Here is a 26625-nt window from a genome sequence, read left to right on the forward strand (position 1 = left end):
ATATTTCATGATGTCGTTATTCACCAGACATGAGGGCAGATTTTTTTGGTCTGCTTTTGAGAGAACATTTTTTAGTAGCTTTATTGAGATATAATTCACATACCATACAATTTGCTCTTTTAAAGTGTACAATTCAATGATTTTTAGTATATTTGCAGAGTTGTAGAATGATGACCACAATTTAATTTTTGAACATTTTTGTCCCTCCAAGGGAAACCCCATATTCATTAGCTGTCACTTGCTGTTCTCTCCATTCCCCCACCCCCAACCCCACTACTATCCCAAAGCAACTACTAGTCTATTTTCTGTCTCTGTAGATTTATAGATTTGCCCCCTCTAGATATCTCATATAAATTGAATCATATAATATGTGGTCTTTGTGACTGGCTTCTTTCGCTTAGCATAGTATAATGTACCCATGTTGTAGCATGTGTCAGTACTTCATTTCTTTTTATTATTATTAATATTATTAAATATTATTCTGAATAACATTTCATTGTAGAGATATACCATATTTTGTTTGTCCATTCATCAGTTGATGGACACTTGGGTTTCTAGTTTTAGCTATTATGAATAGTACTGCTATGAACATGTGTGCAAGTTTTTGGGTGGACATATGTTTCATTTCTCTTGGCATGGAATTGTGAGGTCAGATGGTAATTTTATGTTTAAGTTTTAAAGAAACTGTCAAACTTTTTTCTTGAATGGCTATACCATTTTACATTTCCATCAGCAATTTATGCAGGTTCTAGTTTCTCTACATTCTTGCTAACACCTGTTTTTGTCTGTCCTTTTGGTTATAGCATTTAAGTAGATGTGTAGTAGTATCTCATTGTGGTTTTACTTTGTATTTCATACAAAGATTTTGAGCATTTTTTCATGTGCTTATTGGCTATTTGTACATCTTCTTGGAGAAAAGTCTGTTCAACTCCCTTGCCCAGTTTCTGAGTAGAACTTTTTAATCTACTACCTATGTTACAGGTTATGTTTTGTGACAGCTCATTTTTTTTTCTCAGATGGTATTTCCTAATTATTTGCTAATGATTTTTTAAGTAGTTGTGATATTCTATCAATTTGGAAAAAATGTAATTTTTTTATTAATAACGATTTCTATTTTCTCAGGTCACACTGCAGAATCGAGTGACATTACAAAAGATCAGATTATCGGTCTATGTACAACCACCTTTAGTATTGACTTGTGATCAGTTCACCTTTGAATTTATGGGTAAGTGTTTTGTTTTGGCTTAAAGTCTATCATGGTGTGAGCTTTTTTTTAATTAAAATTTTTTTTATCAGTGGGTTTATTTCATGGCTATATTTCTTGTCTGAATAGTGAGACTGGTATCTTCCTGAAATCAATGATTGTGTTGTTTTGCTTATATTTTCCCTCCAAACATCAAGCATGGACATTCAGTGAATGGCTGTTGAGTTGAAGTAGTTACAGATTTTCAAGTGCTTTTCTTAATAATTGTACTTAAATACTATATTTTGGAAGGCTTTTTTATTGGTGTTTCTCTAGTGAGCTATTTATTGAATCTGTAATGTTTGAAGAAAGAATATTGGCTTTGGAGTCTGGCCTGAATTTGAATCCTGGCTCTGACACTCAATGTGTAACCATGGACAAGCTACTTTAGTAATTACTGGGAGCCTCAGTTTTGTTTTGTTTTAATCTGCAGAAAGGGGATAATGACATCTGTGTTACAGAACTGTTTTAATTAGAATTTAATCAGAAAATTAATTGGACTTAATTAGAAAATGAATCTATGTAAGGTAACTGTAATAATGCCTAAGATTTCTTTGCATAGGGTCTCTCTTACCACTTACATCCAGTTGTCATTAGTCCTGTTAAAATGATTTCTGAATTATCTTTCAAGTCTTTTTCTGTCTTTCTTCACTGCTACTGTTCAGCTGGGAACCCTATGTCTTATTCACAAAAAGCAAGAACATATCTCTCTTTTTTCCTTTTTATAACCAACCCCTACCTTAGGTGCCCGACAGATAGTAGAAACTCAGTAAGTATTCATTGACTCAGTGAATGAGTGATTGAATGGTTGAGGAAACTTGTAGGTGATATCTCACTTTATTTTTTAATTTTTCACAATACTTCCAACTTGTCTTTCTAAAACACATTCTGGACCATTAATTTTTCAAGTTAAAAACCTCTTATAGCTCTCTAGTGCATGTTGGAGGTCAAATACATGAATATGGAAGGCTATGCACAATCTGCCAAGTTGCCACAGTTTTAGTTACATCGATATCCAGTTCCCCCTTCCATTTTGTCCTGCAGTCTGTGTTGTAGCCATGATAAGGTACTATTTCCCACTCCCAAATTCTCTTGCCCTTTGCGTACCTTCTGCTTTGTTCATGCTGCCTGTTCATCTGAGTAAAGAGAAGCAGTGGTGTAGAGTGTTAGGTACCCTTGTTCTGGAGTCAATTCCCAGCTCTGTATTAGCTATGTGACCTTGGGCAAGCTTTTTAATCTCTTTGTAACCATTTTCCTCATGCACCAAAAAATGGGGATAATAATAATACCCACCATGTAGGGTTGTTGTGAGGATTCAATGAGTTAATCTCTATAATTGTTATGTAAAGTGCTTAAGACAGTAGCTGGCATGCAGTATATATCTAATTTTAACTGTTTGTTAATAATAATTGTCCAAAATTATGTAATATATTATTTTTACATTGCTTATAGCACCAGAGATGACTAGAACAGTAGGCTTTTCTGTTTATCTGAAAGGAAGTTATTTACCACCTGAACTGGAGGGAAATGCTGTTGTTTCTTATGCCAGACCTACAGGTAAGCATATAGTTGTTCATGAATTTACAAGCCTAATCACTTCTTTTAAGTTATTGGAGTTATGAGTTAAATGTGTAAGTGTTTAAAATGGGAAAACACATTGTAAAATATTATTAAATGAAAAAATACTCTTTTCTAGTGTTAAATAAAAATGTATGTTCAAATTACTTTGATGTGTTATGAATAATTAGTGATAGTCTATTTAGCTGATTTCCATATGTAATGTTTGATTCTATCTTTTCAATTAATAGCAAATATGATGTATTTTTATTCCCACTAGAAGAATGTTATCTAGTCAGACTTCATGTATTTGAACTAAAGAGCAAAACCTAGTCTGAATTAGTAAAAAAGACTATTATGGGTTGCTATAATATTAAGTCAGTCTTCAGAGTTTCAAACACCGCTTTAGTGATTAAATAAAACTATTATCTTACATGTTAAAATATTTAAGAACAGGATCTGTATTATTTCAAGAAACTTAATAGATCAAAAATGTTGTCTTTGGTCCAGTTGAGATGTAATTATTATAAATTTCAACTTGGGTTCAATTTTATAGTTTTGTGTGTGTGTGTGTGTGTGTGTGTGTAGTGAATTTTTCATAGTAACAGTTTGACAATTAGTTGATTGATAGAATAAGAATAATTAGTTATTGCTTTTTTTAAAAAACATTTAAATGTAGTGTAACTAATAGGGTATTTCAACATGTTGCATTTGTGCTTTTTAAGCATTTCTGTACAGTTTTCTTAATTTAAAAAGCTTAGAGATGCCTTATTCATATTTTTTTCTCTCTGTTGATACCTACTTTGCTTACTTAGCAATGTTTTTATGAGACTGATGCAACTACCTACTGTGCTAACAAGGCACCTTGGCAGTGTTTTTAATAATAGTACTTATTTTGTCTAAGTGAATTTTCTGTTTTATGCATTGACGACTCTATGCTTGGAGGTGATTTTGTAACTTTAGTACATGTTTTCAAAATCTGTTTCTCCTTCTTTGTAAGTTATTTTGCTTTAAATTATAAAAAAATCATTTCTGGCCAGAAGTGACCACTTTAACCATTTACCTATATTTTCAAAATTTGGGGTAACATAAATATTTTATGGTTAAATGACTTTGCGAAAGCTGGCTTTGGAGAGAAATACAAATCTTCTGTAAGGGATCAAAGAATGATGGACTTCTTAGTTGGATGTTTCTGAAAAGAGCATTGAAATGTTCAGTGTTATTTTAATTTTGAGTTGTGAAATAAAAATCAGGAAATGTTGGCTAAAATCTCTAGATCATTTATCATTAATTGAACATCTCAATAATCATAGGCATGATAATACTTTTTATCTTTGTTACACCTTGTGTATGTAGTTATAGAGATTGTTGATGCCTTAATTCAACTAGTTATTTCATTTGCTTTCAAGGAAAAGTAGTGATAGTGGTTGAAAACAAAGAAATGGATTACCTAGCAAGTGGACAAAAGGCTTAAAAATTCATTACAAAGTTATAAAATCATTCAGTGAGCTTATGGTTGCACATACCATTTTTAGCTATTATGCTTTTCTAAAGACAGAATTTGAAAGACTAAATTGTTACTAAACCAAAGAGCATAGGCATTAATTGGTTGAAAGTTAGTTAGAAGTTAGAGTAAAAACAAGTCTATAAAAGTAAAAGAATACCAAGACAAGCTGAAAAAAAAAATAGACATTGTTCCATAGTAGTATCTATTAACTAAAGTTATAATATAAGCAAGACTAACTGGAAATATTAATATTATATATTTGTCTTTCACTCAGATTTTTTCCAAAAAATTCATTTAATGCTCTTGATGTCATTTACATATTGAGTCTGGTTTGCTTTTGGCTAGATCATGTATCTTTACCTCTTTTTGCCACATTTATACTGGAATAACACCCTCTCATGGACTTCTGAGAATGGATGAAATATATTGTTAGATTTCATTTATTCATGTTATATTCTTCAATTGTGAATTGGCTTATCTTTATTGGAGGGCCATTTAAATCATCTGTAAGAATCTTGAAAATTTTGAATTATATTTTAAGCAGATATGTGTTAAGTTTGTGTTGTAATTTTATAACAGATAATTTGTTACATTTTCTACCCTATCCCTTTTTGAATTGCCTCTGATGGATAGATCGAAATCCTGAGGGTAAGTGAAAAGATAATTTAGAACAAAATGAATTTCAGAACTGAAATTTGGTCAGTTAATTCAATTGGTATTATACCATGAATGAATTCTTTTTATGGACTACTGTTTTAACTATAGCAACCTCTTTAGGGTGATTCAGTGCCTTGATCTGGCTATGGAGAAGCTAGTATATGTTTCCACTTATAGATACTTGTTATTCATTATTAGTTGTTTCAGAGTCATGAGAAACAATGAAGCTCCATGACTTTTTTGAACAAAACCAAAGGCACCACTGACAACTTATTTTTGTAAGTCATTGGTGATTTACCTGTATGCTCAGTTATCTTGGTTTACTTAAAAAGAGTAAGGAAAAAAATTCTGAATTCTAAATTGTATGATTCTGTATACCCCAAAATATTCACCTCTTTGATCAGAATGCCATGAGTACTCATTCTATGGGCCTGTTTCTTGTCTTGTTAGAATTTGTGGGGGAATATCATCAAGGGACTGACCCCTTGAACTTGCCTGGGTCAGTGTTGTCACCATTTTGTTTTCCCCAAATCCTTTGTTTATTACTCTGCTATAATACTTATCATACTATGAATTTCATTAAGTCTGTTCCTTAGGTTCCCCTAGTAGATTTTTGAGCTCTTTAAGAGCAGGGTTCAAGTACTTAGGCTTGTGCAGTATCTGGTTATATGACAGGTACTCTATAAGGATCTTCTACTTTGATTATTTTTCCTCCTAGACACAGACTTAATGTGATGGTTTGTCTTAGTTTAATAGCCATTTTAGATTAGTATTAGATAATATTAATTAGTAATAATTAGATAAATAAAATACTTAAAAATAATGGCATTATTTACTCATATAGTTTTGGTGGTGCCAACAACCTGAGTTGCATAGTGTCTGGGAGGTGAATATATATTTATATGAGAAATATTTTAATAGAGGTAAGCTTTTAGCTTAATAGTATAAAGTATACTTGTCAAATTAGAATTTGGGTTATTAAAAATAATTTTAATAATGAATATTTACATTTTACTTTGCAAGATTTCATTAACTGATAAGATTTTGCAATAACTTTTATAAAATTCAATATTATTATTTAAATTATTTGTTTTGAGTTTTAAAAAAATCAGTAAAGGTTATTATTGAAAGGAATTTATTTCCTCTTACTAAAAATTCAGATCAAACCATTAGAAAAAAAAAATCACAATATATGGAAATTTTAGTATTTCAATGCAAACCTGAAGATGGTTTTAATAATCTCTTATTATATATTTTAAAATTATAATTAAGCTTCAGGGAGTAGAGTTGAAATATTCAGCTTTACCTAGTAGGCAAGAAAATAATATGTTGCCACTTAGATCTTACTTACATAAGGCTTCAGATTTCAAAGACTTTTCCATTTTATTGGCCTGATCTGTTCAGGCTGTATTGCAGATAAGCAGTCCTGCTTTTACATATGGAAAAAGAGAAGCAAACGAGGTTTTATGTTGTCCCATAAGAGTTTGTCTCCATTATTTCTGCATTAAAGTTACATGACATGGGCAGTGTAAAACATGACTGCAGATGGAGCACAGTACATAGCCAGACATAACAGGAAGGGATCAAGGAAGTTCTGGCTACCAGACATTGCTACTGCTTTGGGGTTCCTTGTTTTCAATAAGAAATGACTCTAGCAGGCCCCTGGAAAGAGTTCTAAAGGCATTATGTAGATGTGTAATATATAGATATAGTTATTCTACTCTGGTATATAAGTTCTTTTTTCTTTTTTTTAAAGCACATTTTGGCATCCCTCTTGACAGTGATACTGGTCTCTTGGGTGTGCCAGGGGTAATTAGAATTCTCTTCCTGGAAAAATTGTTCTGTCAGGAGTGATTTTGATCTGAATTTTCTCTCTAAGTGTTAAATAATTTTGTGATTAATTGCACCATGGTAGTTGCGACTATCTATTTCCTCTAGTAGGCTAGAAGGGGAAGTGTTTGAAGGAGAGGTGATTATATTTGTTTAAAAACTGTAGGAAAAAGTCAGTCTGATGAGTGAGTAGGCCAATATTTGAGTATTACAAATGACCAAATTCTTCTTTTCTCTCAGCATTATATTCAGAGAGTTGAATAAGCCAAATAGAGACTGTTTTGCCAACTAAATATCACTGATGGTAGGCAGTTAGGATCAGTTAGGCTCTTTCAACTGAGTTGAAAGCTATCCTACAAGCAACTTTGGAAAGTCTTTAAGTGCAATATAATTCTTTCCTTCCTTATTACAGATACACATATGCATACACTCACACATACCTCTACATGTTTCTGGCTTCAGGTTCTTAGCTACAGTTATAGCCTGAAGAGTAACTGGTAGCCAAATCTGCATTCCAAGTTTCTTAAGAAAATGTAAATCTCAATAGAAATGTGCCGCTGATAAACTCCATGTCTAAATACTAGACATTATATTTTGAAATGTTCGGGTTTTAATTTGATGGGAAGTAATATAAAATATTGGCAGTATAATTTTTCTTTTTAAAGGTATGGTTTCCTTAAACTGGTTTCTAAAGGATTTCATACTCTTTTTTTCCCCCCAATGGTAAAACTTTTCAAGCTGCCATCATTTAAAAAATAGCCATAATCATTTTATTAAGTATGAGGGTCATCATTTTTCAAAGTAATGTTTTCCAAATGTCCTGTGAAACAGGTTTACAATTCCTGGAGAGAAAAGAAATTCTGGAGGGGTTCTTCAAATCTTAGCAACTGCAGACCATTGCCCTAGTGTGTGATATTGTCATTAACTGACTTAACTGAGCTGTGAATTGAGTTACAATGTATTTCCCTTCTTGGGTTTATTAGTGCTTGCAATCCATTTGTTTCAATTTCTGAAACATTTATACACCACCAGTTTCTTTAGCTCTGGGTTCTTGGAGTTTTAGGGTAATAATCTAAGTAACATAAGGCTAGTGTTGTTGATCATGATTAATTTTGTTTCACCACAAATTCAGTCAGTACCTGGTCCAAGTGAAGTAGAGCCACAGTTTCAGCAGTGTAGTTTTAGAAGAGCATTTACAGCCAAATTTTATTTGAACAATTAACTCAGACTTTGGTTGAAAGTACATAGAAGATAGCTTCTCTTTGTGCATGTACAGAATTGTCAGAAGATGAAGCATTTTTTCCCTGTTATTCTATTCATTGAAAATGAAGAAACTGGAACTAGGTTTCAGTTTCCTTGTTCCTTCCAGACTGCATCTATTAATTGAGGCTGTAATTTATATATTGTAGAGGAAAAACATTAGTAGGTATATTTCCATAATTTGGGGATATATGGAATATATGAAGTTGGAAAAAATAATGCTTTGTAATATTTTTTGTAGTGTTATTGATAGTTGTGGTCTGAGCAGTAGCTTAGATCACGTTACCATAATATTTTGAGTCAAAACATTTCATCATTTTAAAGTACAAATACACATGCCTCTAAAACCTCACAAAATGTCAGGAAATAATACCCTGGGACTTCTCTGAAGAGACACCAGTTATAGTTTGCATCTAGGATTCCAGGAGAAGTGAATTTAACATCTGTTGGTTATGAGCAAAAAATGAGGTATGTAAAATTTGATGGATAATAGATTATGTTGAAGAGAATGACAAATATGCTCCACATGCTCTGAAAAAGTATTTAATTGGCTTCATATATCAATATGCTTGCCATTGTTGATCTCTTACTATCCTAGTGAATAAGTAGTTCTGAAAAGTGTACTCCCAGCTTGGTTATAGAGTAAACCACACAACTCCAATTGGCATTAACAAAATATATTGCTAATTCTTGGAATCCTATTTGGGATCACGTCTCCAAACTTTACTGCTTCCGCTTTTGCTATTTTTAAGCTGCTCTCTGACTCCACTGTAAAGAAATAAAGGAATTAATGTGTGGATCTATCCAGTAGAGTAGAACATTTTAAGTTTTCCTTTTTTCTACAGTAGTTTACTAAGATATAGTTTTCTGTATATTATCTTTTGTCTTATCCAGTCAAAAATAGAATCCTAGTATAAAAGGAGAGAGAACTAAAGTTGTAGAATTGCTTTACTTGATTTATAAGTAGAGAGCTTAATTTGCTTTGGTTTCAGTTTCATTCTTTGTAAAAATATTAAAAGGAATGATTTTTAAAAACTTTAAATTCTGATATAAAACTCTTCATTGTTATTTATTTATGCAGTTACTTATTTCAATATACCTGTATACTTTCTGAAAAAATTTGAGAATTGAATGACTATGTAAGCCTTTCAAAATGTTGCTTAACAGTGATATGTAAAGTTAAATGGATTGAGAAAAATTCAATTTGTATGAAAGTAATATTCTTCATATTGATGTGTAAAATGACATTAGAATGAACTTCATTAGAACTTCAGTAGGGCAAATTCTGCTTTCATGCTCATAATTTATTGCAAATTGTTAATTGTACTTTGAATCTTCAATAAGTAAAAAAACAAAAATTAAAAAATTCGAGGGGTAAAGAAATGATTAGATATGGTCATATAGAGTCTTCCTGATATAAATTTCATATTCTTTGCTCATTTTAGCGGATAATCTTGGGTTTAGGGCTAGAGCTTTGAAGGTCTTAAAGACAGTTCAGTAATTGAATATAACTACATATAATGTTTTATATAGCATTCAACTGTGATGATTTTAAAAATATGATATTACTATTAAAGGCAGAGTTTACCCCATGCTCCTTTTTAAGATTTTATTTTTGCCTTGCACTTTTTGACAATAAAGTAAAAACATAAATTATGATAATGCTTTCCAGTTATTTCAGTTATGCTAAATGAAATGGGCAGGTAACAAACATTTAAACTAAGATATGTTGCTACTATGTACTACTATTAGTAGTACAATATTTTTCTTATTTGTCAAATTTATGAATATATGTTTCTCTTTATTTCAGGCATTCCTCGAGTTAGCCAATGTAAGTTTAGACTTCCCCTGAAATTAATCTGCTTACCAGGCCAGCCTTCAAAAACTGCAAGCCACAAACTAACTATTGATACCAACAAATCTCCAGTCAGTCTTCTCAGTCTCTTTCCAGGTAGGACTCTTGAAGTAACATGCCTGTAACATCAGAAATGTTAAGAATTTAGAATGGAATCCTTCATCAGCAGGTAATGATGGGGTAATTATCAGATAATTGTTAAGTCAGAATATAAAAGTGCCTCAAGGATTTTTTCATTCTGTTTGCGGGTTCAAAGGAAATAGCTTATATCAACAAGGTAATAAAGCGTACCTTTTAAGTTTGATTAAAATTATTATAATCATTATTTTGCTTCAGTATTCAGAAATGAAAACATCAAATGTTTCTTTTTAGACTGTGGAATTTTTTGGCTTGGAATGTAAATATTTATTATTCATCTTTATTGTAGGTTTTCAAATATATCCCTTTTCTAAGCATGTAAATATTTATTATTCGTCTTCATTGTAGGTTTTTGGAAAGGTACCTTTTAAAAGCATATTCTTATGCCCCTGAAAAGTAACCTCATAAGTGGTTGCTCTATGTGGTTGTGCTGTCTTCAGCAGCTGGAGGGGGCAATGTTCATTCTTTGCCTCCAGTGCTTTAGAAGGGGCTACATGTATAAAGCTAGAATATCACAATGAACATTATTGGTAATTTGTGAAGGTGTGACTTTCTCCAGGTGTTGGTTTTTCTTTTTGAATAGCTTAGAAAAGAGAGAGGCATTGATTGGATAAAACATCTTTAGTTGCCAGGGTTTCTAATGTGTCGCATCTATTACCTTTCTTGGTGATGAGGTGGAATTAAAAAAAATAATCTGGGAATTAAATCGACCCTTTTAAATCCATCATTAAAAATCAGCACTGTTGACTGTAAGATGCATCTTCATCCTTGCATTAGTGGATGGATTTAGAATACAAGTATTTCCCACAAGGTTTAGAAATTTATGGTAAGTCAACTTTTGTGTTATTACCTACTTAAAGTGATTAAAATTTATTTTTCATTAATTTGAAGTGTTTTAAAAAGCTTTATTTATATATAACTCTATGAAAAATCTCCAAGATCCTCTTTATTACAGTTAATCTATTTAGTTTGAATGAGTTTGAATGAATGAGTGTGTGTGTGTGTGTGTGTGTGTGTGTAGTTAGCAAATAGTTTTGTACCTTTTGGTTTCTAATTCCCTTTCATTCCCTTTCTTCTTCGTCAATTTTCTTATAATAAATTTGGATTCTAAAAAAGGCAGAGAGGGGCTTCCCTGGTGGCACAGTGGTTGAGAGTCCGCCTGCCGATGCAGAGGACACGGGTTCGTGCCCCGGTCCGGGAGGATCCCACATGCCGCAGAGTGGCTGGGCCCGTGAGCCATGGCCGCTGAGCCCGTGCGTCCGGAGCCTGTGCTCCGCGGTGGGAGAGGCCACACAGTGAGAGGCCCGCGTACCAAAAAAAGAAAAAAAAAAAAAAAAAAAAAGGCAGAGAGTCACTACCTTTATAACATCTTATGCAAACATACTAGTTCCTTGGTCTCCTATTCTATCCTGACAACATAGTTGGAAATTGTATGTTGCGCACCAAATTTATTGATGCCTTTGAAAAATGTTTAAGACTCTGGCTTCTGAGTGGTCAATCTTTACTGTAGATGACTGAAACCGATAGAGATTGAATAAGAATGTATGCTTTTGACCAGAGAGGGAAACTCTGTAAGCTATGGATTGGTTAAGAAGTACTAAGGAAAGCTTATAACTCATCTGTCCTGATTTTGGACTCAGTTGTTTTGATGTCACAGGTATCTTAGGCTCATCAGCATATATTTGCTTCTTATTCACTTTAGAAATGGGACTCAATGACAAATTTTAAAAATTTCCCCTGAGTCAATTTATGTAATATAGTTTGTTCTTTTTTTGAGTTTCCAGATTTGTGTTCATATTAAACATGCTGGAATCCTGTAATTGTTTAAAAGAAGTACTCTTGCTACTTTTTCACTTTTCATGATACGTTTCACTCTTGCTATATATGATGTTAAAGTTGCTATTACAAGTTATTTTTTAACGGAAATAAAATTAATGATCTTCATAGAGAAGAAATAAAACTACTTTTAATCTACATCTCTTCCTATTTGTCTATTTCAGTTCTTCTTTTTGTATATTTAAAATTACTTTTTCTTATTACAAAAGAAATGTGAAATTTAGGAATGAATAACCAAAAAGAAGAAAATGAAAGTTACTGGTAATTCTTACACCCAGAAATATCTACTTATATTTCATTACATTTCCCTACTCTTTTAAAAAATATTTTTTCTAAGCATTTCATCCCCCCAAAGAATATTACTTTGCATATTGTTGTGAGACACCTTTCTATATAATTAGATTTTTTATTTTATGATTTTAATGATTACATACTATTCTATCATAAATAATTTGGCCAGCATTATATTTTTCTATATTTATGTTGTTTTCAGTGTATTCATATTGTAAATATATTATAGCAATATTTCTCTAAATTTATTATTTCTTTTTTTTTTTTTTGCGGTATGCGGGCCTCTCACTGTTGTGGCCTCTCCCGTTGCGGAGCACAGGCTCCGGACGTGCAGGCTCAGCGGCCATGGCTCACGGGCCCAGCCGCTCTGCGGCATGTGGGATCTTCCCGGACCGGGGCACGAACCCGTGTCCCCTGCATCGGCAGGCGGACTCTCAACCACTGCGCCACCAGGGAAGCCCTATTATTACTTCTTTGATGCCCTACTGTGCATTCTTGAGATAACTCTATCAACAATGTTTGAATGGAGGTGTCTAGTGCCCCAAATACTGGCCAGTAGAGAATATTATAATTATAAAAAGCCTTAATATGCTTAATGGCTATATAGAAAATATTTATTTACATATATATATAAATAATTATCTGGAGTGATTTTGGCTAAATGTGACTTAAGCAAGGTAATGTGTATTTTTTATCTCAAATAAAGAGAGGTCCACAAGTGGGCAGTGGAAGCTGGTATAGTGGTTTGTGAATGTTATCAAAGACCCAGCTTTTTTCTTTCTTTGCAATGTGCATTCTCTAGTGTGTTGGCTTGTTCCATGGCAATAAGATAGCTGCTTTGGCTTAAGTCATCATAAATGACTACAGGGCAGGAGGTAGGGGAAAGAGATAGCTATAGCAATGACTGTAACTTTTATCAGAAAGGCATGTTTCCATAAACTTCTTAGATTTCTACTTAGGCCTCAATAGCCAAAATACTGTCACATGGCCTCTTCTAGCAGTAAAGGGGGCTGAGAACTAATGTAGATGGGCTGGGGAAAAAGAGGCTGGGAATAGATGTTAAATTAGCTGACATTCAGTGTATGCCATGATACCAGTAATTTTACACAAAAATTTTACATAAATGTAATAACAGGGCTTCCCTGGTGGCGCAGTGGTTGAGAGTCCGCCTGCCGATGCAGGGGACGCGGGTTTGTGCCCCGGTCCAGGAGGATCCCACATGCCGCGGAGCGGCTGGGCCCGTGAGCCATGGCCACTGAGCCTGCACGTCCGGAGCCTGTGCTCCGCAACGGGAGAGGCCACGACAGTGAGAGGCCCGCGTACTGCAAAAAAAAAAAAAAAAAAAAAAAAGTAATAACAAATAGCGTGCTATTGAAGCAGCCTTTTATGGTACTCAGATATATGGCTATCTTTCCTTGTCAACGAATTTGTATTTTAATGTTTACATAATATTCTATTGTTTAGGGGTGCCATGTACATAGCTTTTTTGTACTTCTCTGTTTCTCTTTGGAGAAATTCCTTGAAGATAAATGACTGAGTTAAAGGATATGCACATTTGAAAACTTTATTCAAATGCCAAAGTTACTTCCAGAATAACTGTATCAGGTTACAAGCCCAACATCAGGGTTTGTACCCAGGATAGCAGCTGGATTTAAAGCTTTTAAAATTTTTGACATGGTTAGGTGAAATATGACATCTCTTTTTAAAATTTGCATTTCTAAATTATTTGTTAGCATAGAAATTTTGTAATTGTTATTAACTACTTGTATTCTTTTAACATATAAGGTTTATATTTTTAGGTAGTAAAATTTATTTTAAAATTTAATTTTATAACTGCTTTATTTAGTTTCCAGTTTTCATGTTGTGCTTAGAATGATCTCTATTTTAAGGTTATAAAATATTAATTATATTTTCCTCTGGTACATTTTAATACATTCTTTAATTCTGAAACACAGCTTCAGTATATTTTTTTGTTTTTATAAAAAACAACTTTATTGAAGTATAACTTATGTACACATGTATAAAGTATACAATTTGGTAAGTTTTGGTGTTTGTATATACCTTTGAAACCATCCCTGAAATCATGATGCTGAAAATATCCATCACCCCAAAGAGCTTCCTTGTGCCCCTTTGTGATCCGTTTTTCCCCCATCCCCTGGCAACCACTGGTTTCCTTTCTGTCACTATAGATTAGTTTGTACTTTCTGAAGTTTTATAAAATAGAATTACTCAGTATGTGCTCTTTTTTGTCTGCCTTCTTTCATTCCCTTTTCAGATTATATGACTTGCACATATTTTCTCCCAGTCTATGGCATGCCTTTTCATTCTTTTAACAGTGTCTTCGGAAGAGAAGTTCTTAATTTTGATAAAGCCCAATTTATCTGTTTTTTCTTTTATGGATCATGATTTTAATGTTATATCTGAGAAATTTTTGCCTTACTCAAGATTACAAAGTTTTTCTTGTATATGTTTTTCTAGAAGTTTTCTAGTTTTCTGTTTTATATTTAGGGCTCTTATCCATTTTGAGTTGATATTTATGTATGGTGTGAGATATGAATAAAATTCATATTTTTGCATATGAGTATCTAATGTTCCAGCACTACTTTTTTTTTTTTTTTTTTTTGGCTTCACCACGCGGCTTGAGGGATCTTAGTTCCCCAACCAGGGATTGAACCCATGCCCCCTGCAGTGGAAGTGTGGAGTCCTAACCGCTGGACTGCCAGGGAATTCCCCCAAACTACTTTTGAAAAGACTTTTTTTTCCTACTGAATCACCTTTGCAAAGTTGTTGAAAATCATCTGAATGTATATCATAGGACTATATAAATAATCAGAATGTATATATATATTTCTGCTCAGTTTGTTCCACTGATCTATTTGTCTTTGCCCATCAATGTTGCTATATACCAGTAGCATAGTGTCTTAATTACTATATATAAGTCTAGAAGTCAGGTAGCGAAATTTCTCCAACTTTATTCTTTTATTTTCAAAGTTGTCTTGGATGTTCTAGATCATTTGCATTTTCACATGAATCTTAGAATCAGCTTATCAATTTAAAAAATGCCTGAGATTTTGATTGGAATTGGGATTTCAACTGATCTAATTCTATAGATCAATTTGGAGAGAAACAACATCTTAACAATATTGAACATGGTAAAATTTGCTCCACTTATCCTAGTTTCTTAAGATGAAAGTAGAGACCTTCCTTTATTTCAGGCATATTTTATTTTTCTCACTAAGAGTTTGTAGTTTTCAATGTACAGGTCTTACAAATCTCTGTCAGATTTATCCCTAAAATATATTTTGATGTGATTGCAAATTGTAGTGTTTTATTTCAATTTCAAATTGTTCTTTCCTAGTACATAGAAATACAATTGGTTTTTGTATATTGATCTTGTATCACACAACATTGTTTCTACTAGCTTTTTTTTTGTAGATTTAATCAGATTTTCTACATAGATGATCATGTCATCTGTAAGTGAAAACAGTTTTACCTCTTCCTTGCCAGTCTGGAGATTCAGTTTGTTTATTTTTTGCTTGCTTTTTAACCTTGGCTAGAACCTCTGGGACGATGTTGAATAGTAACGGTGAGAGCAGACATTCAGTCTTTCAGCATTAAATATGTTTTAGATGTAAGTATTTTGTAGGTGTCCTTTACCAGCTTGGGGAAGTTCCCTTTTATACCAGGTTTGCTATGAGTTTTATTAGGAATAGATATTTAATTTTTTAAATGCTTTTTCTACATCAATTGAGATATTTTATATCATTTTCTTCTTTAGTCTGTTAATAGGTGGATTACATTGATTAATTTTTTAATGTTAGCCCTACTGTGCATTCTTGAGATAAATCATACTTTATCATGATGTATTTTCCTTTCAATAGACTGTGGGATTTAATTTGTTAAACTTTAGTTTATAATTTTTACATCGTGTTTATAAGGGATATTGATCTGTAATTTTGCTTCTTTATAATTTTGTGTCATTAATGTGGAGTTTATGGAATGAATTGGAAAATATTTACCTCCCTTCAATTTTTTTGAACAGTGTGCAGAATTGGTATTATTTTTTGCTTAAATAGTTGGAAGAATTCACTAGGGAAGTTTTCCAGACATAGAGTTTTCTGTATGGGATAGCTTTTAAACTACAAATTCAATTTCTTCAAAAGATATAGACCTCTTGAGGTTATCTATTTCTTATTGAGTGAACTTTGTTAGTTTCTGTCTTTCAAGAAATATGTACATTTCATCTGAGTTGTTGAATTTATTGGCATAAGGTTGTTCATAATATTTTCTGATCCTTTTAATATCTGTAGAATCTGTAGTGATGACAACTCACTCATTACTGATACTGCTAATTTGTGTTTTCTCTCTTTTTTGTTCCTGATCTGTTGACTAGAGGTTTATCCATTTTATCTCGTTTTGAAAATCCAGCTTTTGGTTTCATTCGTTTCCTCTTTTTATTTTTTGTTTTCTATTCCTTTTCATTTCTCTCATATTCCTTTCTTCTGCTTACTTTGGGTTTAATTTTCTTTTCTTGGTTAGTTGGTTAATGCTATAAAATTTTCTCTAACTATTGCTTTAGCTGCATCCTACAAATTATGAAATGTTGTGTTTTTAATTTTCATTCAGTATAAAACAGTTTTAAATTCCCCTTTTGATTTCTTTTTTGACCCTAGTGTTATTTAGAAGTATGGTATGTAGTTTCCAAATTCTTGGGGATTTTCCGTACAACTTTTGTTATTGATTTGGAATTCAGTTTCACTGTGGTAGGAAAACATACTTTGTATGCCTCGAATCCTTTTAAATTTATTGAAACTTATTTAATGGCCCCAAGATAGGACTGTTTTTATAAATGTTCCACATGCATTGGAAAATAATGGATTTTCTTCTGTTGTAGGGTGGGATCTTATGTAAATGTCAGTTAAGGCAAGTTTTCTGATAATGTTTTTAATCTTCTATATCCTTACTGATTTTCTGTCTACATGTGTCAATTATTGAGAGTAGTTTGTTGAAGTCTTCAACTATAATTTGTCTATTTCTTTTCTTTTTTTTGCAGATCTGAAGTTTTTGCTTCATACATTTTAAAGCTCTGTTTTAGGCACATGAAAGTTTAGGTGTATAATGTTCTCTTGATTATTATGAAATAGTCTCAGTCTTTCTTAATATTCTTTGCTCTAAAATCTACTTTTATGATATTAATATAGCTATTCCAACTTTCTTTTGCCTAGTGTTACAGTGATATATATGTATATTTCCTTTTTTTACTTTTAAGATGTTCACATCTTTATATTTAAAGTAGGTTTCTTATAGGTAGCATACAGTTGAGTCTTGGCTTTTTTAATGCAATACAATATTATCTGTCTTTTAATTGGGGTGTTTAGACCTTTTTTTTATATATAAATTTATTTACTTATTTTTGGCTGCATTGGGTCTTCATTGCTGTGCACGGGCTTTCTCTAGTTGTGGCAAGCGGGGGCTACTCTTCATTGCAGTGTGCGAGCTTCTCATTGTGGTGGCATCTCTTGTTGTGGAGCATGGGCTCTAGGCACACGGGCTTCAGTAGCTGTGGCACGTGGGCTCAGTAGTTGTGGCTCTCAGGCTCTAGAGCACAGGCTCGGTAGTTGTGGCTCATGGGCTTAGTTGCTCCGTGGCATGTGTGATCTTCCCAGACCAGGGCTCGAACCCGTGTCCCCTGCATTGGCAGGCGGACTCTTAACCACTGTGCCACCAGGGAAGTCCCTAGACCAATTTATTTTTAATGTGATTATTGATATGGTTGGCTTTAAATCTACCATCTTGCTCTTTGTTTTCTATTCGCCTCATCGGTTTTTTGTTTTCTGCATTCTTTTTTTTTTAAAGATTTTTTTTGATGTGGACCATTTTAAAAGTCTTTATTGAATTTGTTACAATATTGCTTCTGTTTTTTTTTTTATGTTTTGGTTTATTGGTCACGAGGCTTGTGGGATCTTAGCTCCCTGACCAGGGATCAAACCCGCACCCCCTTCATTGGAAGGCGAAGTCTTTTTTTTTTTTTTTAAACATCTTTACTTGAGTATAATTGCTTTACAATGGTGTGTTAGTTTCTGCTTTATAACAAATGAATGAGTTATACATATACATATGTCCCCATATTTCTTCCCTCTTTCATCTCCCTCCCTCCCACCCTCCCTGTCCCACCCCTCTAGGTGGTCACAAAGCACTGAGCTGATCTCCCTGTGCTATGTGGCTGCTTCCCACTAGCTATCTATTTTACATTTGGTAGTGTATATATGTCCATGACACTCTCTCACTTTATCCCAGCGTACCCTTCCCCCTCCCCATATCCTCCAGTCCATTCTCTAGTAGGTCTGCATCTTTATTCCCGTCTTGCCCCTAGGAAGGCGAAGTCAACCACTGGACTGCCAGGGAAGTCCCCTCCTGCATTCTTCTGAATTGAGTATGTTTTATGATTCCATTTTATCTCCTTTGTTGTCTTACTCACTATACCACCTAGTGTTAATTTAGTTGCTTCTTTGAAGTTTATGGCAGTGTTTCTCAACCTTTCTTTTATTATTTTCTCCACAAGACTTTTTAGAATCTTTTTCTTAATCAGCCCCTCCACACAGTTTTAGTACCACAGATAATCCTGTATATCTGTTCATATTCTATATGAATATCTGTTTTTATAGATAAAATGAGTAAGATTTTTCTGAACCCTATAAAATTTTTTTAACATCTTTATTGGAGTGTAATTTTTTTACAATGGATGAACCCTATAAATTGATTTTTGCCCCTTTGGAAGCAATATTTCCCTGTCAAAAATGCACAGATGCATAATACGCTGTATACATCTTTAACTTATCACAGTCTATCTTTAGGTGATAGTATAATGCCTCAAACATACTATAAGACTCGTACAATAGTATACTTCCATTTCTCCCCTCCCAGCCTTTGTGCTATTGTTGTTTTATATCTACATATATTATAAACCTTGTAATACATTGTTATGAATTTTGCTTTAAACAGTGATTATCTTTTTTAGAATTTTTTTTATATTGGAGTATAGTTGATTAACAATGTTCTGTTAATTTCAGGTGTACAGCAGAGTAATTCAGTTATACATGTACAGTGATTCTCCTTATAAGAGATATTAATTATTAAGACAATGATCTTATATATTTACTCATGGAGTTACCTTTTCCACTGCTCTTCATTCCTTTGTGTAGAACCAGGTTCCATCTGGTATCATTTTCCTTTTTCTTGAAGTACTTTGTTAACATTTCTTTTCCTGGAGAAATACTAGTGATGAATTTTTTCAGCTTTTGTAGGTCTGAAAATGTGTTTTTTCACCATTTTCTTGAAAGTGATTTTCACTAGGTAAAGAGTGTAGGTTGACAATGTTTTTCTTTCAATATTGTAAAGATATTACTCCCTTGTTTTCTGGCATTGCATTAAGACATAAGCTGTACCTCTGTATGTAATATGTCTTTTCTCTCTGGCTGTTTTTAAGATTTTTTTCCTTTAAGAAATTCATCTTTGTTGTACCTTGGTATAGTTTTTTTGGTTTTGTTGTATTTTTATTTTGCTTGTGCTTGGTGTTTGTTAAGATATATATTTTAACATCTTTATTGGAGTATAATTGCTTTACAATGGTGTGCCAGCTTCTGCTTTGTAACAAAGTGAATCAGCTCTACATATACATATATCACCATGTCTCCTGCCTCTTGTGTCTCCCTCCCACCCTCCCTATCCCACCCTCCCTATCCCACCCCTGTAGGTGGTCACAAAGCACCGAGCTTATCTCTCTGTGCTATGCAACGGCTTCCCACTAGCTATCTATTTGGTAGTATATATAAGTCCATCCCACTCTCTCACTTCGTTCCAGCTTACCCTTCCTCCTCCCTGTGTCCTGAAGTCCATTCTCTACATCTGCTTCTTTATTCCTTTCCTGCCCATAGGTTCTTCAGAACCTTTTTTTTTTTGATTCCATATATGTGTGTTAGCATATGATATTAGTTTTTCTCTTTCTGACTTACTTAATCCTGTATGACAGACTCTACGTCCATCCACCTCACTACAAATAACTCAATTTCATTTCTTTTTATGGCTGAGTAATATTCCATTGTATATATGTGCCACATCTTCTTTATCCATTCATCTGTTGATGGACACTTAGGTTGCTTCCATGTCCTAGCTATTGTAAATAGAGCTGCAGTGAACATTGTGGTACATGACTCTTTTTGAATTATGGTTTTCTCAGGGTATATGCCCAGGAATGGGATTGCTGGGTGGTATAGTAGTTCTATTTTTTAGTTTTTTAAGGAAACTTCATACTGTTCTCCATAGTGGGTGTATCAATTTACATTCCCAACAACAGTGCAAGATGGTTGGTTCCCTTTTCTCTACACCCTCTCCAGCATTTATTGTTTGTAGACTTTTTGGTGAATGCCATTCTGACTGGTGTGAGGTGATACGTCTTTGTAGTTTTGATTTGCATTGCTCCAGTGATTAGTGATGTTGAGCAATCTTTCATGTGTTTGTTGGCAATCTGTATATCTTCTTTGGAGAATGTCTATTTAGGTCTTCTGCCCATTTTTGGATTGGGTTGTTTATTTTTTTGATATTGAGCTACATGAGCTGCTTGTAAATTTTGGAGATTAATCCTTTGTCAGTTGCTTCATTTGAAAATATTTTCTCCCAATCTGAGGGTTGTCTTTTCATCCTGTTTATGGTTTCCTTTGCTGTGGGAAACCTTTTAACTTTCATTAGGTCCCATTTGTGTATTTTTGTTTTTATTTCCATTTCTCTAGGAGGTGGGTCAAAAAGGATCTTGCTGTGATTGATGTCATAGAGTGTTCTGCCTATGTTTTCCTCTAATAGTTTTATAGTGCCTGGCCTTACATTTGGGTCTTTAATACATTTTGAGTTTATTTTTGTGTCTAGTGTTTGGGAGTGTTCTAATTTCATTCTTTTAAATGTAGCCGTCCAGTTTTCCCAGCACCACTTATTGACGAGGCAGTCTTTTCTCCATTGTATATTCTTGCCTCCTTTATCAAAAATAAGGTGAGTATATGTGCGTGGGTTTATCTCTGGGCTTTCTATTTTGTCCATTGATCTATATTTCGGATTTTGTACAGTGCCATACTGTCTTGATTACTGTAGCTTTGTAATATAGTCTGAAGTCAGGGAACCTGATTCCTCCAGCTCCGTTTTTCTTTCTTAAGATTGCTTTGGTTATTTGGGGTCTTCTGTGTTTCCATACAAATTGTGAATTTTTTTGTTCTAGTTCTGTGAGTAATGGCATTGGTAGTTTCATAGGGATTGCATTGAATCTGTAGATTCCTTTGGGTAGTGTAGTCATTTTCTCAATGTTGATTCTTCCAATCCAAGAACATGGTTTATCTCTCCATCTGTTTGTATCATCTTTAATTTCTTTCATCAGTGTCTGATAATTTTCTGCATACGGGTCTTTTGTCTCCTTAGGTAGGTTTATTCCTAGGTATTTTATTCTTTATGTTGCAGTGGTAAATGGGAGTGCTTCCTTCATTTGTCTTTCAGATTTTTCATCATTAATGTATAGGAATGCAAGAGATTTCTGTGCATTAATTTTGTATCCTGCTACTTTACCAGATTCATTAATTAGCTCTAGTAGTTTTCTTTAGGATTCTCTATGTATAGTATCATGTCACCTGCAAACAGTGACAGTCTTACTTCTTCTTTTCCGATTTGGATTCCTTTTATTTCTTTTTCCTCTCTAATTGCTGGGCTAAAACTTCCAAAAGTGTGTTTAATAATAGTGGTGAGAGTGGGCAACCCTGTCTTGTTCCTGATCTTAGTGGAAATGGGTTCAGTTTTTCACCATTGAGAATGATGTTTGCTGTGGGTTTGTCATACATGGCCTTTATTATGTTGAGGTAGGTTACCTCTATGCCGACTTTCTGGAGAGTTTTTATGAAAAATGGGTGTTGAATTTTGTTGAAAGCTTTTTCTGCATCTATTGAGATGACCGTATGGTTTTTCTCCTTCAATTGGTTAATATGCTGTATCACATAGATTGATTGGTGTATACTGAAGAATCCTTGCATTCCTGGGATAAACCCCAATTCATCATGGTGTATGATGCTTTTCATGTGCTGTTGGATTCTGTTTGCTCGTATTTTGTTGAGAATTTTTTCATCTATGTTCATCAGTGTATTGGCCTGTAATTTTCTTTCTTTGTGACATCTTTTTCTGGTTTTGGTATCAGGGTGATGGTGGTTTCGTAGAATGAGTTTGGGAGTGATTCTCCCTCTGCTATGTTTTGGAAGAGTTTGAGATGGATCGGTGTTAGCTCTTCTCTAAATGTTTGATAGAATTCGTCTGTGAGGCCATCTGGTTCTGGGCTTTTGTTTGTCGGAATATTTTTAATCACAGTTTCAATTTCAGTGCTTGTGATTGGTCTGTTTATGTTTTCTATTTCTTCCTAGTTCAGTCTTGGGAGGTTCTGCCTTTCTAAGAATTTGTCTGTTTCTTCCAGGTTGTCCATTTTATTGGCATATAGTTGCTCTTAGTAAGCTCTCATGATCCTTTGTATTTCTGCAGTGTCAGCTGTTACTTCTCCTTTTTCATTTCTAATTCTATTGATTTGAGTCTTCTCCCTTATTTTCTTGATGAGTCTGGCTAATGGCTTATCAATTTTGTTTATCTTCTCAAAGAACCAGCTTTTAGTTTTATTGACCTTTGCTATCGTTTCCTTCATTTCTTTTTCATTTATTTCTGATCTGATCTTTATGATTTCTTTCCTTCTGCTAACTTTGGTGTGTTTTTTGTTGTTTCTCTAATTGCTTTAGGTGTAAGGTTAGGTTGTTGATTTGAGATGATTCTTGTTTCTTGGGGTAGGATTGTATTGCTATAAACTTCCCTCTTAGAACTGCTTTTGTTGCATCCCGTAGATTTTGGGTCATCGTGTTTTCATTGTCATTTGCTTCTAGGTATTTTTTGATTTCCTGTTTAATTTCTTCAGTGATCACTTCATTATTAAGTAGTGTATTGTTTAGCCACCACGTTTTTGTATTTTTTATAGATTTTTTTCCTGTAATTGATATCTAGTCTCATAGTGTTGAGGTCAGAAAAGATACTTGATGTGATTTCAATTTTCTTAAATTTACCAAGGCTTGATTTGTGACCCAAGATATGATCTATCTGAAGAATATTCCGTTCGCACTTGAGAAGAAAGTGTATTCTGTTGTTTTTGGATGGAATGTGCTATAAATATCAATGAAGCCCATCATATTTAATGTATTATTTAAAGGTTGTTTTTCCTTATTTATTTTCATTTTGGGTGATCTGTCCATTTGTGAAAGTGGGGTGTTAAAATCCCCTACAGTGATTGTGTTACTGTCAATTTCCCCTTTTATGGCTGTTAGCTTTTGCCTTATGTGTTGAGGAGCTCCTATGTTGGGTGCATAAATATTTACAATTGTTATATCTTCTTCTTGGATTATCCCTTGATCATTAGGTAGTGCCCTTCTTTGTCTCTTGTAATAGTCTTTATTTTAAAGTCTCTTTTGGCTGATATGAGTATTGCTACTCCAGCTTTCTTTTGATTTCCATTTGCATGGAATATCTTTTTCCATCCCCTCACTTTCAGTCTGTATGTGTCCCTAGGTCTGAAGAGGGTCTCTTGTAGACAGCATATATATGGGTCTTGTTTTTGTATCCATTCAGCCAGTCTATGTCTTTTGATTGGAGTATTTAATCCATTTACATTTAAGGTAATTATCAATATGTATTTTCCTATTACCATTTTCTTAATTGTTTTGGATTTGTTATTATAGGTCTTTTCCTTCTCTTGTGCTTCTTGCCTAGAGAAGTTCCTTTAGCGTTTGTTGTAAAGCTGGTTTGGTGGTGCTGAATTCTCTTAGCTTTTGCTTCTGAGGCTGCTGGGAGAGATTTCCCTTTCTCTTCTTCGTTCGTACAGCTCCTGGGGTTCTGCTTTGGATTTGGCCCTGCCTCTGCGTGTTGGTCACCTGAGGGGGTCTGTTCTTCTCTCAGACAGGACGGGGTTGAAGTAGCAGCTGATTAGGGGGCTCTGGCTCACTCAGGTCAGGGGTAGGGAAGGATACGGAATGCTCGGTGAGCCTGTGCTGGCAGAGGCTGGCATGACGTTGCACCAGCCTGAGGCACACCATGTGTTCTCCCGGGGAAGTTGTCCCTGAATCATGGGAGCCTGGCAGTGGTGGGCTGCACAGGCTCCCAGGAGGGGAGGTGTAGATAGTGACCTGTGCTTGTACACAGGCTTCTTGGTGGCTGCATTAGCACTCTTAGTGTTTCATGCCGGTCTCTGGGGTCCACACTGATAGCTGCTGCTTCTGCCCCATCACCGGAGCTTGTTTAGGTGGTGCTATGAATCCCCTCTCCTCGCATACCCTGAAACAGTGGTCTCTTACATTTTAGGCAGGTCCATACTTTTTCCTGGACTCCCTCCTGGCTAGGTGTGGCACACTATCCCCCTTCAGGCTGTGTTCACACAGCCAACCCCAGTCCTCTCCCTGGGATCTGACCTCCGAAGAAGCCGGAGCCTCAGCTCCCAGCTCCCACCTGTCCCGGCCAGCAGGTGAGCACACAAGCCTCTCGGGCTGGTGAGTGCTGGTGGGCACTGATCCTCTGTCGGGAATCTCTCTGCTTTGCCCTCTGCACTCCTGTTGCTGCATTCTCCTCCCTGGCTCCGAAGCTTCCCCCTGCCACCCCCGGTCTCCATCAGTGAAGGGGCTACCTAGTGTGTGGAAACGTTTCCTCCTTCACAGCTCCCTCCCAGAGGTGGAGGTCCCGTCCCTATTCTTTTGTCTCTGCTTTTTCTTTTTCCCTACCCAGGTATGTGGGGAGTTCCTTGCCTTTTGGGAAGTCTGAGGTCTTCTGCCAGCATTCAGTAGGTGTTCTGTAGGAGTTGTTCCACATGTGGGTGTATTTCTGATGTATTTGTGGGGAGGAAGGTGATCTCCATGTCTTACTCCTCTGCCATCTTGAAGGTCTCCCTCTGTTAAGATATTTTGATCTATGGGTTATAATTTTGATCCAATTTGGAAATATTTTGGCTATTATTTTTTCAAATATTTTTTTCTGTCTCCACTCCTTTATTCATCTTTATTTTAAGGACTCAAATTATATGTATATTTCTCACTTGGGGTTGTCCCAGAGCTCAATGATGCTGTTTTTCTTTTTTCAATATTTTTTCTCTTTGTGCTTTTTTTTGGGGGTAGTTTCTACTGCTATACATTCAAGTTATTTCTTTTTTCAGTGTGTAATGTGTTCATAATCCCACCCAGTGTATTTTTTTTTATCTCAGACATTGTAATTGTCATCTCTCAAGGTTTGATTTGGGTCTCTCTCTTTTTAAAAAAGTTTTTCCATGTCTTTATTTAATATAGCTCCTTTGAATATTTATAATAATTGTTTTAATGCCTTTTTCTACTAATTCTATTGTCTGTGTCATTTCTGAGTTAGTTTTGATTGATTTTTCTCATTGTTAACGGGTTGTAATTTCTTTTCTCTTTCTGTGTCCTGTAATTTTTGACTGAAGGGTAGAATTCCTGAATTTTATCGAATTGTGTGTTGAGTATTTTAATTTTCCTCTAAATATTCTTGAGGGTTTTTTTTTTTTTCTGGGACACATTTTAGTTACTTGAAAAAGTTTGATCCTTTTTAGTGTTGTTTTGAAGCTTTGTTAGGTGGGATGGGAGCAACATTTATTCTAGTGTGAACTTTACCTGCTACTGAAACCAAACTCTTCCATGTGTTCTACCTGATACCTAGTGAATTTTGATGGTCTATATTATGGCCAGTGAGAACAAGGATTATCTCTGGCCCTGTCTGGGCTTGTGGATTATTTCCTGTAATCTTTTTGACTGTTTTTTTTTTTTTTTCCTCCCCAACCTCAGGTAGTTTCCTCGTAGGCATGCATCCATTAGTATTCTACTGAGCACTCAAATGGGACTCTGCAGATCTCTGGAGTTCTTTCTCTGTTGCTCTATATGCTCTCTGCCTTGAGAACGTTTGCCACTTTGGCCTTCCCAGATTCCCAACTCTATCTCTTGAACTCGGGGAGAATGCTGGGTTGCTCCTGGGCTCCCCTCCCCTGTTTTGTGGCTTCGAAATTTCTCTAGGTGGTTAGCTGGTGCAAACATAGGGCTCACTTTGTTTCTTTTTTGTCAGAGATCCCTGTTGTTCATTTGCTAATTTCCAATGTCTTAAAAAATGGTTCATATATTTTATTCCATTTTTTAGTGTTTTGAGATGGGAGGGTAAATTTGGCCCCAGTTTTTCCATCTGGGCACAGAGTGAAAGTCTCCAGTGTTATAATTTTTATTTGTTTTTTTTTTTTTTTTTTGAGTCAGCAGTCAAGTATGTTTCACTTGTAATTTTTTGATATGAATTTTTTTGATATCTCCTCTTCTATAGGCTGTCTCTTTTTTTTTTTTTTTTTTTTTTTTTTTTTTG

General features: G+C 34.5%; 1 protein-coding gene across 5 annotated transcripts in view; it reads left to right on the forward strand.

The window, feature by feature from the left end:
- Nucleotides 1–26625, forward strand: part of BBS9 (Bardet-Biedl syndrome 9) — a 449627-nt gene that overhangs the window by 185118 nt on the left and 237884 nt on the right. For all 5 annotated transcript variants that reach the window (XR_003795236.1, XM_029233592.1, XM_029233591.1 and 2 more), the window contains 3 exons: nucleotides 1123–1225; nucleotides 2696–2800; nucleotides 9865–10005. Coding sequence is in view for 4 of the 5 variants with exons in the window: in XM_029233592.1 (XP_029089425.1) it covers nucleotides 1123–1225; nucleotides 2696–2800; nucleotides 9865–10005 (349 nt within the window). In the remaining variant the exon portion in view is untranslated. The remainder of the gene's footprint in view (nucleotides 1–1122; nucleotides 1226–2695; nucleotides 2801–9864; nucleotides 10006–26625) is intronic.

This window comes from Monodon monoceros, unplaced genomic scaffold (assembly GCF_005190385.1).
Source record: "Monodon monoceros isolate NGI ecotype Baffin Bay Population unplaced genomic scaffold, NGI_Narwhal_1 Super_Scaffold_2, whole genome shotgun sequence".
In the NCBI taxonomy this organism is placed as follows: Eukaryota; Metazoa; Chordata; class Mammalia; order Artiodactyla; family Monodontidae; genus Monodon; species Monodon monoceros.